At 37.5% G+C, this 15003-nt stretch overlaps 1 protein-coding gene and 1 long non-coding RNA gene across 2 annotated transcripts; both read left to right on the top strand.

Moving 5' to 3' along the window:
* Positions 1–2898: 2898 nt before the first annotated feature.
* LOC115575387 (uncharacterized) lies at positions 2899–4284 on the top strand. The gene is made up of 3 exons (XR_003982656.1): positions 2899–3365; positions 3479–3676; positions 4025–4284. It is a non-coding gene; the product is annotated as an uncharacterized LOC115575387 (long non-coding RNA).
* Positions 4285–4522: 238 nt separating this feature from the next.
* LOC115575346 (uncharacterized) lies at positions 4523–14412 on the top strand. Its single transcript, XM_030407357.1, has 17 exons — positions 4523–5925; positions 6016–6238; positions 6717–6882; positions 6975–7057; positions 7181–7357; positions 7668–7775; positions 8080–8181; positions 8487–9146; positions 9293–9367; positions 9771–9905; positions 10490–10624; positions 10719–10787; positions 10888–10982; positions 11860–11986; positions 12091–12208; positions 12287–12363; positions 14021–14412. Exons 1-17 carry the CDS (start codon positions 5039–5041, stop codon positions 14129–14131), a joined length of 3348 nt encoding a protein of 1115 aa, XP_030263217.1. The 5' UTR covers positions 4523–5038; the 3' UTR covers positions 14132–14412.
* Positions 14413–15003: the final 591 nt, after the last annotated feature.

Raw genomic sequence — 15003 nt, forward strand, 5'->3', positions numbered from 1 at the left:
CACATCCAAGACTACAACTAGAGTTGATATCAAGCTTTTTTACTGCACCAATATGGAGAAATTCAAGTCTAAAGGTCACATATTTATACCTACGATTTGCACATTTCCCCATATTTGACTTACTTTTAAAACACTTTACTCTATAATTCCTGTCTATGGGTGGTATATTTGACTTCTACACATGCAAGACTACAACTGCAGTTGATATCAAGCATTTTCACTTCACCAATATGGAGAAATTCAAGTGTAAAGGTCACATATTTATACCTACGATTTGCACATTTCCCCATATTTGACTTACTTTAAAAACACTTTACTCTATAATTCCTGTCTATGGGTGGTATATTTGACTTCTACACGTGCAAGACTACAACTACAGTTGATATCAAGCATTTTCACTGCACCAATATGGAGAAATTCAAGTCTACATGTCACATGTTTATACCTGCAAACTGCACATTTCCCCATATTTGACTTACTTTAAAAACACTTTACTCTATAATTCCTGCCTATGGTCAGGATATTTGACTTCTACACATGCAAGGCTACAACTACAGTTGATATCAAGTATTTTTACTGCACCAATATGGAGAAATTCAAGTCTACATGTCACATGTTTATACCTGCAAACTGCACATTTCCCCATATTTGACTTACTGTAAAAACACTTTGATTAATAATTCCAGCCTATGGTCGGCATGTTTGACTTCTACACATCCAAGACTACAACTACAGTTGATATCAAGCATTGTTACTGCACCAGTGTGGAGAAATTCAATTATAAATGTTACATAGACATTGCAGTTGGGAACCATGAGTTGAACTGATTTACTGAAAACTGAGAAGAGTGTCACAGTTGTATATACAATGAATGATTGTTGTATGTTCTGTTTTTTTTTCTGTTTGTTTGTTTTTTCTTTCTTTCTTTTCTAACTTCTCTGAACTGGGACCTGTAAACTGAATTGCTCATATGGGATAAAGAAAGTTTTCTGAACTGAACTGAACTGAATGCATTCATACCTGCAAGTTGCACATTTGACCATACTTGACTTAGTGTAAAAACACTTTGCTGAATAATTCCAGCCTATGGGTGGTATATTTGAGTACTACACATCCAACACTACAAGTACAGTTGATGGCAAGCCTTTTTACTGCACCATTGTGGAGAAATTCAAGTGTAAACGTCACATGGAAATGGCATATTTCACTGTATATGATTTACTGTAAAAACACTTTGCTCAGTAATTTCTGATAGGTTGTATATCTGACTTCTACACATAAAGGACTACAACTACAGCTGATATCAAGCATTTTTACTGCACCAATGTGGAGAAAGTCAAGGGTAAGAGGCACATATTCATCCCTGCAAATTGCACATTTCACCATATTTGACTTTATATTTGACTTGTTCACATAGAACACTAAAGCCATAGTTGATATGAAGTATTTCTACAGCATCAATATGTTCCAAAATTTCACACTTCCTGTTATTACTGTATACCTGCAAAATGCACATTTGACCATACTTTACTTTACTTTACAATTTTCCCAATTATTCATTGATGTAGGTAGTATACTGTATCAGATTTCAACACATTTCAGATTAAAAATTTAAAAAATGTTTTTGTAAAAAAAATTCTTTGACATTTTTTTTACTTTTATCTAAATATTTGATACTGTCATACATCTATCTTAATAAACTACATCTCCTTTTAAGAGATTCTGTCAAAGGCAATCATAAAAGTTTAGGGGGTATACCTGTAATGACTTTTAACTTGAAGACTGATCTTGGGGTGTTTTTACACCTACACGACCCATCCCCCATGATACCTTGAGGCAGGTTGTTGTTGTTGTTGGCGAAGACATATGACAAACAGAGTGACAAGCCTTAAAGGATAATTAGTTAACCTGTTTGTTTATTACTCATGACGTGTTTATTACATGACAATGCCTGGAAATAGCGGGTAAGTATTGCTTTAATAACTATTATTTGATAACGACACTCAGAACTTTTAACTTTAAATTAGTGTAACTCTGCCAGTTCACCGACGTCCTCGCCCGACCTTTTTTTCTTTCTGAGGCCTAAGCGTGGTTTATAATGACATCATATAATATTAAAATTTAAGACATAAGCCAACCACTAGTATACTAAATGTCATAGTTAGTTGTCAGTACACGACACACAACTTCGGCAAATGATGCCACATTTTAATGACGAACAAACATGCACGGCCATTGTCAACGGTCCTTGGACTTATTAACATTAACGAACGGGTTCTGTGGCTTTCCACCACTGTCGTGTTAAACATGACCATTTTCCGCTAATTCAATGCATTTCACACACGTCTTTACAACATGTGTGATTAAGTTAGTGCCCCTCGTTGTTAAGTCATGTAATTAAGGTTATTTTTCTATATTTATTAAAGTTTAAATTTGCTTTTCAAAATCAGGTATAGTAAACCTCTACAATAAAAACGGCTAGACATTCAGAGAATAAGGCTTTTCCATTTAGTTTAATGTTTATTTAACAGGGATGATACATATAACATTGCCACAGAAAATGGCAAAATGTGATGCATATAAGACGTCTAGCTTCAGCTAATTTGCAATCTTTGTCCCTGGTCAGGCTTTAGAATAGAATCAAATATTCTGAATGCAATAAATGCGATTATACAAAGGCAGTGGATAACCCAGTGAATAGGTACAAATAAACACAGCTGCAGATGAAATATGTTTAAATACTGAAAATACTGCCTTAAAACAAGTGTTATTACATAAATCTCAAACTGTAAAAGATTTTTCATATCAAATCACAGCTATAGTTTTTTCTGGGCTGTTCTTCACTGTCTTTGTGTATTATTGTGATTTATAAGATTTGAGGTGTACAAAATAGGTATAATGTTATCCTATCTGTTTAGCAAATTGGCTCAACCTAAAACGTACTGCAACAACTTATTAAACATAGTTGAGACATAGTTTGACCAATATTCATATACTTTCATCCTATTTATCTAAACCACAACATTCTCAAAATAAACAATTTGAATCAGCAGCTTGCCGAAGCACGATATTTATCACAGGTATTTATACAGTTGATTCCCCCCCCCCCCCCCTTTAAACATCTCCTGTAACCCAAAAATGTCCAATGTTACAATACAACAATTGCATTTCAGAGAACACATTACTGAGTCATTGCGAATTTGTGTAGTGTATGACCACTGATTATGTTAAGTGGATTTTTTTTTCCTGTAAATGTTGGTTAGAGTCTAAATATGAATAACATGTTTCAATTACTATTTTATTTACTTTGCCTCTTGTCTTTTTTTGTGACATACAGACACTATGTTTTCTCTACATTTGGACGGGTACGTGTTAAGCAATTCCATTGTCAAAAAAACATCTTTATCTTCTTTGAAACAATATGCTTTCTAATAATTGTTTTTTCTTAATAAATCACTGTTTGTTCTGTGTCCTACAGTCCAGGAAAATAACCAAAACATTGGAGGAAATACAATCAAGCATTGGCAGGTTAAGGGCATCAGCTGATGTGTCCGTTGCTGATGAAAAAACAAGTTCAGCTAAAGGCTTCTGGGGAGATGTATGCCTTGATATAGCAATCCCGAATGTAAAAATAAATAGGGTGAGACTGAAACAGGTGTACCTCAAACATCAAAAGGTAATGTTCTATATTTTACATATTTGTAATGTAACACATTTGTAGTTTATTCTGTTCATTTTTATTCATGACTCTGTTGACATTTCTTTACTTTTTTCAACCACCAGTTTTTGGAATTGTAATTTGAATTGTTAATAGTAATATCTACAGTTATATTATAATTATCATTGTTTCTTAATATTACTATCAGTATTACTATTATAATTAATGTTAATATTGTTTGTACTGGTATCTGTAATGTCAGGCTGAAGTCACCTAAGCTTGAATTAATGTGCAGTTATGTCTTTAGACGTTTGAAGATTGTGTTAAGATATCATTAATCTTTGCTCTTGAAATTTGCTGAAATAGGGTCTAACAACAACGACTCCACCTGATGGAGGCAGCACCTTGACTCCTCCTCCTCGGCCATCTGACAGCAGCACTTTGGGTACTCCCCCTCTTCCAGTGGAAAGCGGCACCTTAAGTTCTCCTCCATCTGACAGTAGCAACACTCCTCCTCCTTTTCAAGTGGACAGCAGCGCATCCAGTCCTGCTCTTCCTCCTCCTCCTCCTCAAGTGGACAGCAGCGCATCCAGTGTTGCTCTTCCTCCTCCTCCTCCTCCTCCTCCTCCTCCTCCTCAAGTGGACAGCAGCGCATCCAGTCCTGCTCTTCCTCCTCCTCCTCCTCCTCCTCCTCAAGTGGACAGCAGCGCATCCAGTCCTGCTCTTCCTCCTCCTCCTCCTCCTCCTTCTCCTCCTCCTCCTCCTCCTCAAGTGGACAGCAGCGCATCCAGTCCTGCTCTTCCTCATCCTCCTCCTCCTCCTCCTCCTCCTCCTCCTCCTCCTCCTCCTCCTCCTCAAGTGGACAGCAGCGCATCCAGTCCTGCTCTCGCTCCCCCTCCTCCTCCTCCTCAAGTGGACAGCTGCACTTTGATTTCTTCCCCTCTTCTGGTTGACACAGGCACTGCCAGTCATTCTCCTCCTCTAGAGGAGGGCAGCACTTTGAGTCCTTGCCCCGCATCAGATGAACATGGAACCTTCAGTACTCCTTCTCCTCCTCCAGAGGACCGATCCACATTCAGTCAATCAGACAGTCCAGACAATCACACATCCTCTTCAGGTAATGCAGAAGACTCAGATAGTTTATTTTTTATCAAGGAACTGCCACAGCAGCCATGCTTTTTTTTCATTTCTGCAGAGGACTGGGCAAATCTTCGCAAGACACAGCGCAAAAATCAGTTCAAGACATCTCTGTGGACACATGTCATTTCAAAAGGGATTCGCACAGTTCATCCCTATTGTTGTTTTGCGTTTCAAAATCACAGTGTCAAACTGATTGGGTCATCAAGAGGCAACACACTCTTCAGATGTTACGGGTACTGTATGTTTGATGACTGTGCTATATGTGTGACGGTGAAGGTGTTCGATGAATCTTCATTGAAAGCAATGGTGACCTTCGATGGAGACTGTGTCAGACACGATCGTGATGAGTTGAGACGTAGGCCTGTCAGAGGTAAACAAAGGGAAGTCATTGCCAAAACCTTGACTTCAAAACTCCCCCGTTCTCTGTACCTGGAAAAGCTTGGTGAACTAGATGACACTGTGCTGGACTCCGGGTGCAGGGATGAAGTGCCAACAACGGGTGTCCTGAAGACAATTTCTTGGAGTGCAAGGAAGAAACAGCGCAGACACAAGAATGAAATGATTAGCCTCCAGAGGATCATTGAGGATGAGCTTCAGGAAGGGGGGGGTATAATCCAAAAGGTGCTTCAGCACCCAAAGGGAGTGATGCTGTGGTCTCTGGAGACCATTCAGCTTTTTGCTGAAAGGGCAAAGGAGGACATAGTTTATGTTGATGCAACAGGGAGCATCATTAAAAAGGCAAAGGGGGAAACTGCGCCATTTTATATTTATGAAATGGTGGTCAGACACCCTTTCAAAGGTGGGTCGCCAGTCCCTGTGGCCACATTTGTCACATGTGACCACACAACAGCATCTGTGTCATTTTTCCTGGGGTCATTCATGACGGACTGCATCAGATGCCATGGAAGGCATATCAAGAAAAGGTGTGTGATGTACATATGTGATGGATCTCTGGTTCTCATGGAGTCCATATCACAGAACTTTTGTGGGATGAGTCTTCGGGAACTTCTGTCAATGTACTTTGACATTGTCACTGGACAAGGACAGAAAGAGGCCTATCACATACCTATTCTCCACCGATGCCTCAGCCACATAATGAAAAATGCAAAGGCCCTTTGCCGGAAGCAGTAAGTGGTCTCTTTATGTGTATTTCTCTTTGCCATGATAAGTTGTTCAAATGTATTTAACTTTTTGTATCTTTTTACTTTTTTCCACAGTGCTAACAAACACTACCACCTGGCTATGCATGTCTTCGGGCTGATGACACAAGCCACCACACTCCATGAGCTTGATGACATAGTCCGCAGCACTACTGTGGTGTTCTCAAGCCTATGCAGCGGGCAGGAGGTTGAAAAGCATTTTCAAAACCTGCAACAAATTCTGACCAGAGCTGGACCTCCTGAAATAGATGAGAATACAATCGAGGAGGAAAACTATGTGGTAGGTGATAAATTCTCCAAATGGCGCATAGTATTTTGCTGTGTTACTCAAAATGTATGATGACAGAACCAACAATATTTCAGATGGGGAGCTGTTGCTTTTTCTAACAAAGGCAGGTATCACTATTTTGGCTTATTGTTGTCAAGTTCTGTGCTGATCAATAATAAGTTCAAAAACAGGTAATAATCCGAAAATAGCTAGAAGCTTGTACAGTCAGTTTTAGATCTTTGAATGTTGGCCCTTTAATGTGGCATGGTTATGACGTTTAATTGAATAACCAGTGTGTTTACTTGTTTGATGTTACTTAACTCAGTGTGAATTTACATGGTAATAGACAATAATATTCAAATTCCTTTGTTAAAATGTAATTGAAATACAATAATTTAGATGGTTCTAACTTTAGTGAAGAAAAGAAAATCATTGAGTTTTTGGTACTCCGCAACACAACAAACCTAAACTGCTACATAATTTCCTCCAGAATGATGTGGGAACAACGCAATTCCAAAGGCACTTTGAGCATGTCATCCACAATGGAGTTCTGGACAAAACTGGTGAACCCAATGTGTACTTCTGCCCAACATTTGTGCCTGCACTAGAGAGGTACTTTCTACCTCACGCTGCTCTGTGGTCTAATATGATGCTAGGTGAGTTTGTCCTTAGTTTTTAAATACTTGTCATTGATCTGTCAGGATTCCTGTCATGGATAGTTCCTATTGTTATGTATTTCATTTGCTAGGTGACCTTAGCCGCCATGGTAAAGGCCCTTTATACGACAGGCTGAGGAAAAGATTCCAAAGAAATTCAAACAAAAGAACACAGGTAAAATCAATCCATTTAATTACTAATGTATGCCAATTGTGTTTCTGTTATAAAGTGAGAGCACATAATGCGATTATCAAGTAATAACAATTATTAAAATTTTGTTTTTACTTTTTGGCTAAGAACTTCACAAAGGACAACCAGACCCAAGGAGTAATGGAAAAGAGCCAGTGGGACCTGAAAAGGGTCCGTTTCCAACGACGGACTTTTACAAGGCTTGATGACTTTGTCCTGGCATATCGCTTGACTCATGATGCCCTTTTAAGGGAATACAAGGACTCTCTGCGTTCGATTAAGAGGGTAAACTACAAACTTTGATTTCCAAGTATATCTAAAAGGGAAATAATGTTATTGGTAATTATGTATGACTAACAAATACATATGCTTCATCATAAAATGTATGTAATTAGTCATCTCAAAGATGACATATGTAATATGTTACCCAACATTTATTTCTGAACTATTCATCTGTTCTTTGGCCATTTACTACAGATAATGATAAACATGGTATGTTAATTGTCATAGTATTATCTTCCAACATGTGCTATTCTAACCTTGACACCTTAAATTGCAGTGTTCAGTAATCATACCTACTCTCTCCTGTAAAAAGAAACACAGAGTTGACCTTGAACGCTGGAAGCAGAGGAAACAGAAGCGAAGAGGAGTTTATGTGACCCCTCTTTCAAAGGCATTTGTGTTCAAGAGCCACAAAGCAAAGGTAACCAAATACCATTTAGTGATGAAATCTGTCAACATGTTGATGTTCAAACCATGAATACTCAGAACTAACTCTGACATTATTGCAGGTTCTTTAGGAGTCATGTGTTTATGTTTTTTATACATTGTATATTGCTAGGGTGACACACATTGACTCACAGGATACCAGCCACACGCTGTTGCAGAAAAAATGTTTTTAAGGTCTCCTCAATGTGCCATTGTAATTCAGGATGAAAACTTAAAATAAAAAATAAAAATTAAGGGATGTTTAAAGTTTAATTCTTTTTGTTATGAATTTTTTTCAGAGACAAAGCACATCAGCGTCTCAGTCAAGACCATCTGAGACCAAAGACGCTTCCCTAGAAGAGGACACAGTCGCAGACGTCATAGTCCATGCTCAAACACAGGTTAGATTACACATTATGTTTGTCTAATATGAAAACATAGCTCGATGTTCTGTGTTCGGAATATATAGTTTACATTTAGTGTTATGAGTCTTATTACTTTTGGTGTCTTGCACATCCGTGAATTTTTTGCTTTAATTGGCCATGACATGAAGGTCTGTTGAAAGTCTGTCATAATATTGGTGCATTTGTGAACTTTACTTAGTATGTAGTTCATTGCATTTATCATTACTATGTCTATGTTACAAACATATTTTCTTAAGGGACTGTCTTGTGAATCATGACTAACACATATTTGTTGACACTAGGAGGATGATGGAGCACCTGACACAATGACCAACTGCAAGAGACTATCAACACAGCTTTCCAACAATGTCACAATGTCAGTTTGGAAAGCTGACTTGACTGACTTCAAAGTTGATGCAGTTGTGAATGCTGCCAATTCCAGTCTTGCACACAACGGGGGACTTGCAAGGGCATTGTGTGATGTGGGTGGCCCAGACATCCAGGGAGAGAGCAATGAGTACATTTCCAAAAAGGGACAGTTACAAACCGGAGAAGCTGTTCTCACAACAGCAGGAAAACTGCCATGTCAAAAAATAATTCATGTGGTGGGTCCATGTCTACAGAAGAATCCCAAAAAAAAAATGATTGAAATGGCAAAACCCCTTTTGAGGAAGGCTGTAGTAAGTCTACTGAAAATTGCAGAACAGCACAAGTTGGGTTCTGTTGCCATTCCAGCAATAAGTTCTGGAATTTTCAACTTTCCACTGCCGTTATGCGCGGAAATCATAGTGAAAACAATAAAACGGTACTGCCTGCAGAAAGACCCAAAGTGTCCACCGTTTACACTTCACCTTGTCAATAATGACAATAAAACTGTCTTGGAAATGGAAAGAGCATGCAAGAAAATACTTTCTTGTCATGAGGAGAAGGATATGCCACCAACAGCCACAGTCCATGTACAGGTGAGATGAATATAAATCATATATATAAATATACAAGTGTGACAGTAAATTGCCTCAGCATGCAATTACCTATGCATATTTGAACATAATGATGATTAAACCCTTACATGACTTTTCATTTATGATAACATTGTATTTAAAAATAGCATCCAGAAGAGAAGGCCAAATCTCAGAAACCTTCAACATTGGAAAAGACTGAGCTTCAGGAGGAGGAAGCACAGGTAAGAACCATTCGAATTATATAGAATACTCTGTCATAGGTATGGACACTAAGATTTAACATTTAAACAAATACATTAATAAAACTATATATATATTATATTTTCTAGTTAGTTAATTAACAACTTTCATTAACACATAATTGCATTCTATGTACACTGAAAAATACGTGAGGAAAAAACACTTCCATGTTAACATGGAATAGATTGCTGAATCAAAATGGAAAAGACAGGGAAGTTAAAGAGATTAAATTTCATAGGAAAAAAGATGTTTAGGGGGGTAGGTAGGTAACAGGAAATCCACTGGCCTGAAGTGTACAAATGAAACACTTTGGATTTTATTTGTGTCCCAGTTTTAACAGTTTATTTTTGTGTCCCACTTTGAACTTTTTTTTTTCACCCTCAGCTTACTGCATTTTGGAAAGGTAGGGCTACAGAGGTGGTTGTTTCTGTGGTGCCCTCTCAGATAAGAGGAAACAGCTTCCTCATACACCACAGCGAACTCCAATCCCTAAAACCTCACCAGTGGCTTACAGGCGAGGTATGTATTTATAATAATTAAAAAAAAAATTGTCATCTAAAGAAAATATGAAAAATGCCAAGTAATTAAAAGAATGTGATAGTTACATTACTTTTAGTAATTACATTTGCCAACCCATAAAGGCAACAGTTGATTCTTAGTCTTTGACATATTTGTCTTTGTAAAGGTGTTTACTTTAATGCATCTACAGGGGGTATGTATTTACAGTAATTTTAAGATGGACAAAAGCTACATACGTTGCAAAAGAAGTAGTGTCAGTTTTATTAATTAGTAAGTAATGCAGCTTCAAGGGCTCTCACAATTGTTCTACAGGAACGTGCAGACTCACTGCATGCTATGATGAATGTTAACTTGACGGTTCATATTGAATATTTGCCATATCTGTATTTGCATATTAGGACTGTAAAACATATTTGAGAAAATGAATCTGTCAACAGTCACAGTGTTTAATAGCCCAAGTGGTATTTTGCCTCCATCACTGTTAGTATAAAAGTAAACATATTAAGCCTGTCAGTAATATTTACAAATTAAATTGAATTTCACTGCTGATAAACTGTCTGTCTGCATGTCCATCAAATGTTAAGGTCATCGAGTGCCTCCTTCATGACACAGCCATTACCAATAATTTGGGAAATACCATTTACATCCTCAATCATTATACTGCTGGTGTGATCCTCTTTGGGAAAAGAGATCAAGTCAGAAGGCAAAGTTTGTCCAAGGTAACTCTGTGTGTGTACAAAAATGTCCACACTTTATTACAAATATTTATTTTATTTTTACATTTTCATATTTGAACTTCTTTTTTTTTTACAGGTCAACTTTGACAGCTATAAAGCCATTGTGTCTTTTGTCAATATCAGCAATGTACATTGGCAGTTCCTGGTTAGTAGTGAATACATTTGTATGATCTAATTGTGTTATCATTTGCTTGTTGTTGTATGTACATTTTGATTTATATTTTTTGTGTTTCCTATGCTTACAGTACATCAACGCAGCCGAAAGTAGCGTCTATTTGGTTGATCCAGCAACCAATTACAATGAGCAGGAAGAGTCGGACAGTGCTGCAAAAAGATTCCGGTACTTACTGTCTTTCAGCTAATCAGCATAACTACCTGAATGTTTTTGTATTTGTTGCTAGTGGTAGTAACACAGTGAAAAGGTAACAGGCATTTTCAAACAGCATGAAAAGCGTAATAAGAAAGACAAGAAAAATGTACATGGAAGTTCAATATGGGCAATATGATCCATGTTTAAGTGATTTTAATCTTTTCCTTACATGTCAGTCACTCACATTTAAGATGCAAGGAAGAGACAAATGGGAAAATATTCTGCATGCACATTTCTTTTATTAATGACAGCTCCTTCCCTTGCCACATCAGTTGCTGTACATGTCTTCAGCTTAAATGCTAACATGTGAAATAGCTATTGTCAACATATTTTTTAAACACTGACTTTAGGTATTATGTTAGAGCACAGGTTACGAACTTTTGGATGTGGGACACAAACAATTTTATTATGTCCTCAGGGCCTTAGCTCATTAAGCATAAAACACAAATCGATACTGTCATAACAGAACATAAATCATCTGAACCATCAATTAGGCAGCAGTTACACTGACAGGCACATTACAAATGTAGAGCGGGAGTGAGAGGAGGATTGCGTGCCACAATACAGTAAAAGCATGTAAGGATCATGATAAATGTGCCCCAAAAAGACACATAATTATACATTAAATGATTATGCATATCAGGATGTCTTATCAAGACAAAATAGGCCATATAGGCCAATTTTGGAGATGACCCATTTTTATGATGCAATGTCTTTATATAGTGCAACATATTTTTAGCCTTTCAATATCCAATCCATAAAGCTGTGGTCAACACCATCGGCTTACATTGTGTACATATTGTATGTGTAAGTACATTCATAATTTGATTCCTTTTTTCTCACACAGAGACTACTTCAAAATGAGGAGGGTATCCCACAGTAAAACTGACTGGGTGGACATAAAACTGAAAGGGGCTGTCATGCATCACCCAGTCCAAAAGGACAGCAGCAGTTGTGGTGTCATAGTCACCATGGTAAGATTGAAATTAAAGAGAAAAATCGTTTTTAATACAGCTATCATGTTAAATCTTAACTTTTTTGTTATTACATATACATAACATATGGTGTCATTATCTAGATGGCGAAAGCAGTCATGGAGGCTTTTCCACAACCTCCAATTATGACTTTTGGGACAACAAAAAAACAAATGGCAGCGCAGCGCAAGCATTTTGCTCTGCAAATACTGAAAGCCTCAGGTGTGTGAAAGCATTTTTACAGTACATTTATTGTGTTGATGTAGTGTTCAAGATCTAAAATTTCCATTTCTTTATTAGTGTTTAACACAGAAACCAACTGTGCCATGTGTGCAGCAACTAAACCACCTGCTCCAGGTCCTTCCTTCACTGACTGGGTAAGGATTAGTTAACTCCCTCTCTTTTCCCTCTCAGATTTTAACATTTTATCTACATTGGGCATCAGAGACTGATGACAGTAAATGAAGGTAGATAGAAAAAAAAAAGACTGTTAAAAAAAGTGCACAACCAATAGTACTGTCAGGCCTAGGCAAAATGAGGACTCAGATGCAGACGGAGAACAGTAAATGCAGGCTTTTATTCTGAAACTCTTAGTATCGACTTCCGACAGAGTGACAACTCAACAGGCTATGAACACTAAACTCATCTGCTCAGACGAGAGACTAATGAAATAAACAAACGAGACACAAGGCACAAACAAAAACAGAAAATCGCTCCAGAGGGAGGAAAACACAAAAGGCTATATCTGCACTGATATGAAAGGTAAAACAATCTATGAAATGTTAATCAAACGAAAATCGCTCACAGGGAGGATAAAGCAAAAGGCTATAACAGAAACTACGCTACACAGAGCTAAGAAAACTGCAAAACCAAACGCTCCTAAAGGAGGAAAACTCAAAGGAATGAAATTAACTGGCTTCACACAAGAACAAGCTGACCAAAAACTTAGCAAATCAAAATCACTCTTCATCAGAGGAATACAAAGAACAACAGAAAATCAAGCAAGGCAAAACGTTACGATAACTGTGGCAAGGCTGTGATACGGGGCTGGAGGTACACGACAGGACAAAATACTATGGCAACAAGACAGGGGAAGACACAGACTATATACACATCAGGGGAGTGAGCACTGGTGAGAACAATCAGGGATTAGGGGAGACATCAGACCGGTGACACAGAAGGAAGGGCAAGTGACCTGAAACAAGAGGAAAGTTACTTTTCAAAATCAAACATGAAATTCACAAGACAGAAAACCCAAGACAGGACGACCCTCACCGTGGTGTGACAAGTACATGTTTTACTGCTCAATGTGCCCACATAATAATGCATATAATTTGAGATATCATGCTATATGGATTACATATTAAGCTGTTTTGTTGTGTGGAGAGATCAAAGGATACAAAATGCTGGACGAAATCTGTCGCAATGTTTGAAAGGTAGTTTTACTTTAAGATAAAGATAAAGACTAAATTGCTAGGAAGACACTCTGGGGGAAAAGGAAGAGGGTAATGACAGTGCATGTTTGGATCGGAAATGGCAGAGTGAAGCTGAGTGTTACAGAGGTGAGGATAATGACAGGTTGTGCCTGGCATTTGCAAATCAAATGAAGACTACTGAAGTGGGCCTACATGCAGGTAAGTATGATCCTGGAGCAGAAACTAGCTGAGCCTGGAGCAAGCAAAAAGATCCAACTAATTAATGAGCAAGTTTTGGATTGAGTAATGAGGGTTGAGCAACTGGCAACAAGGAGGTGTAGAACCCAAGAATATATACTGCTGTTTGATGACATGATGGGGAGTGGTAGGGGTTGATAGTAAGTGTGTGAAGCCCGGAGCCAGGGGGTAAGACAATGCCCAAACACATACACACACACTGGGTGCTTTTCATTATGATAACTTTTTACCTATAGCTTCTCTCAATCTCAAGTTGTTCTTGTGTCTCCTCTAATTAAGTATTTGACTGACCAACATGAGGAAGACATAGTAGGTACAATGGTGTTTTGCATTTAAAAGTAATTATGTTCCCCTTTTACAGATTCAGTGTGACAGCTGTTGCAGGTGGTTCCACATACAGTGCCTAGAAATGGACACAGCAGAGCTGCAAAAGATGAAGAATGTGGACTGGAATTGCATGTTGTGTGAATAGTAAAAAAGTAGGATGGTGTAGGATATGGTGTACAGGTCAAAAATACCACCCACTCCTCCCTCTGATCATTGGACTAATTTGGCTATTTCCAAAGCCACACAAACAATATGACTACTCATTATCATGTGATTTATGATGCTCCAACCGTTTCAGAGTACATTGTATATACTTCAGATGGTCTACTTTACAATTTTATTCTTTCTTTCTATTTTACTGCATATTTTAATATCTTATTTTTCTAATCGTTACTTTAATATTGGATTTTATTGGATTTTAAATTTATTTTGGTATTTTATGTTATTTATGTCCTTGTGTATTTTAGTATTTTATTTATATCTTCCTATTTATCTCTTGTTTCCAATATTGCAGCTTTTATATTTCTATTTTGCACAGAACATTAAAAAAAAAACAATTTCCCCCCGGGGATTAATAAAGTGTTCTTAAATCTGAATCTGAATCTCAATCAGAGTCCATATCCAGGAATTATCGAGGCAAGTTTACATTGAGTTAAATGTGTTGAAATGTGCAATTTGTAGGGATAAATATAGGACTTATATACTGTGAAATCTCCACATTGGGGCAGTACAAATGCTTGATATTAACTGTAGTTGTAGTCTTGCATGTGTAGTAGACTAATATACCATCCATAGGCAGAAATTATAGAGCAAAGTGTTTTTACAGTAAGCCAAGTATGGGGATATGTGCAATTTGCAGGGATGAATATGTGACATTTAGACTTGAATTTCTCCATATTGGTGAAGTAAAAAAGCTTGATATTAACTGTAGTTGTAGTCTTGGATGTGTAGAAGTCAAATATGCTGACCATAGGCTGGAATTATTCATCAAAGTGTTTTTACAGTAAGTCAAATATG

Source organism: Sparus aurata, chromosome 23, assembly GCF_900880675.1.
Source record: "Sparus aurata chromosome 23, fSpaAur1.1, whole genome shotgun sequence".
Lineage (NCBI taxonomy): Eukaryota > Metazoa > Chordata > Actinopteri > Spariformes > Sparidae > Sparus > Sparus aurata.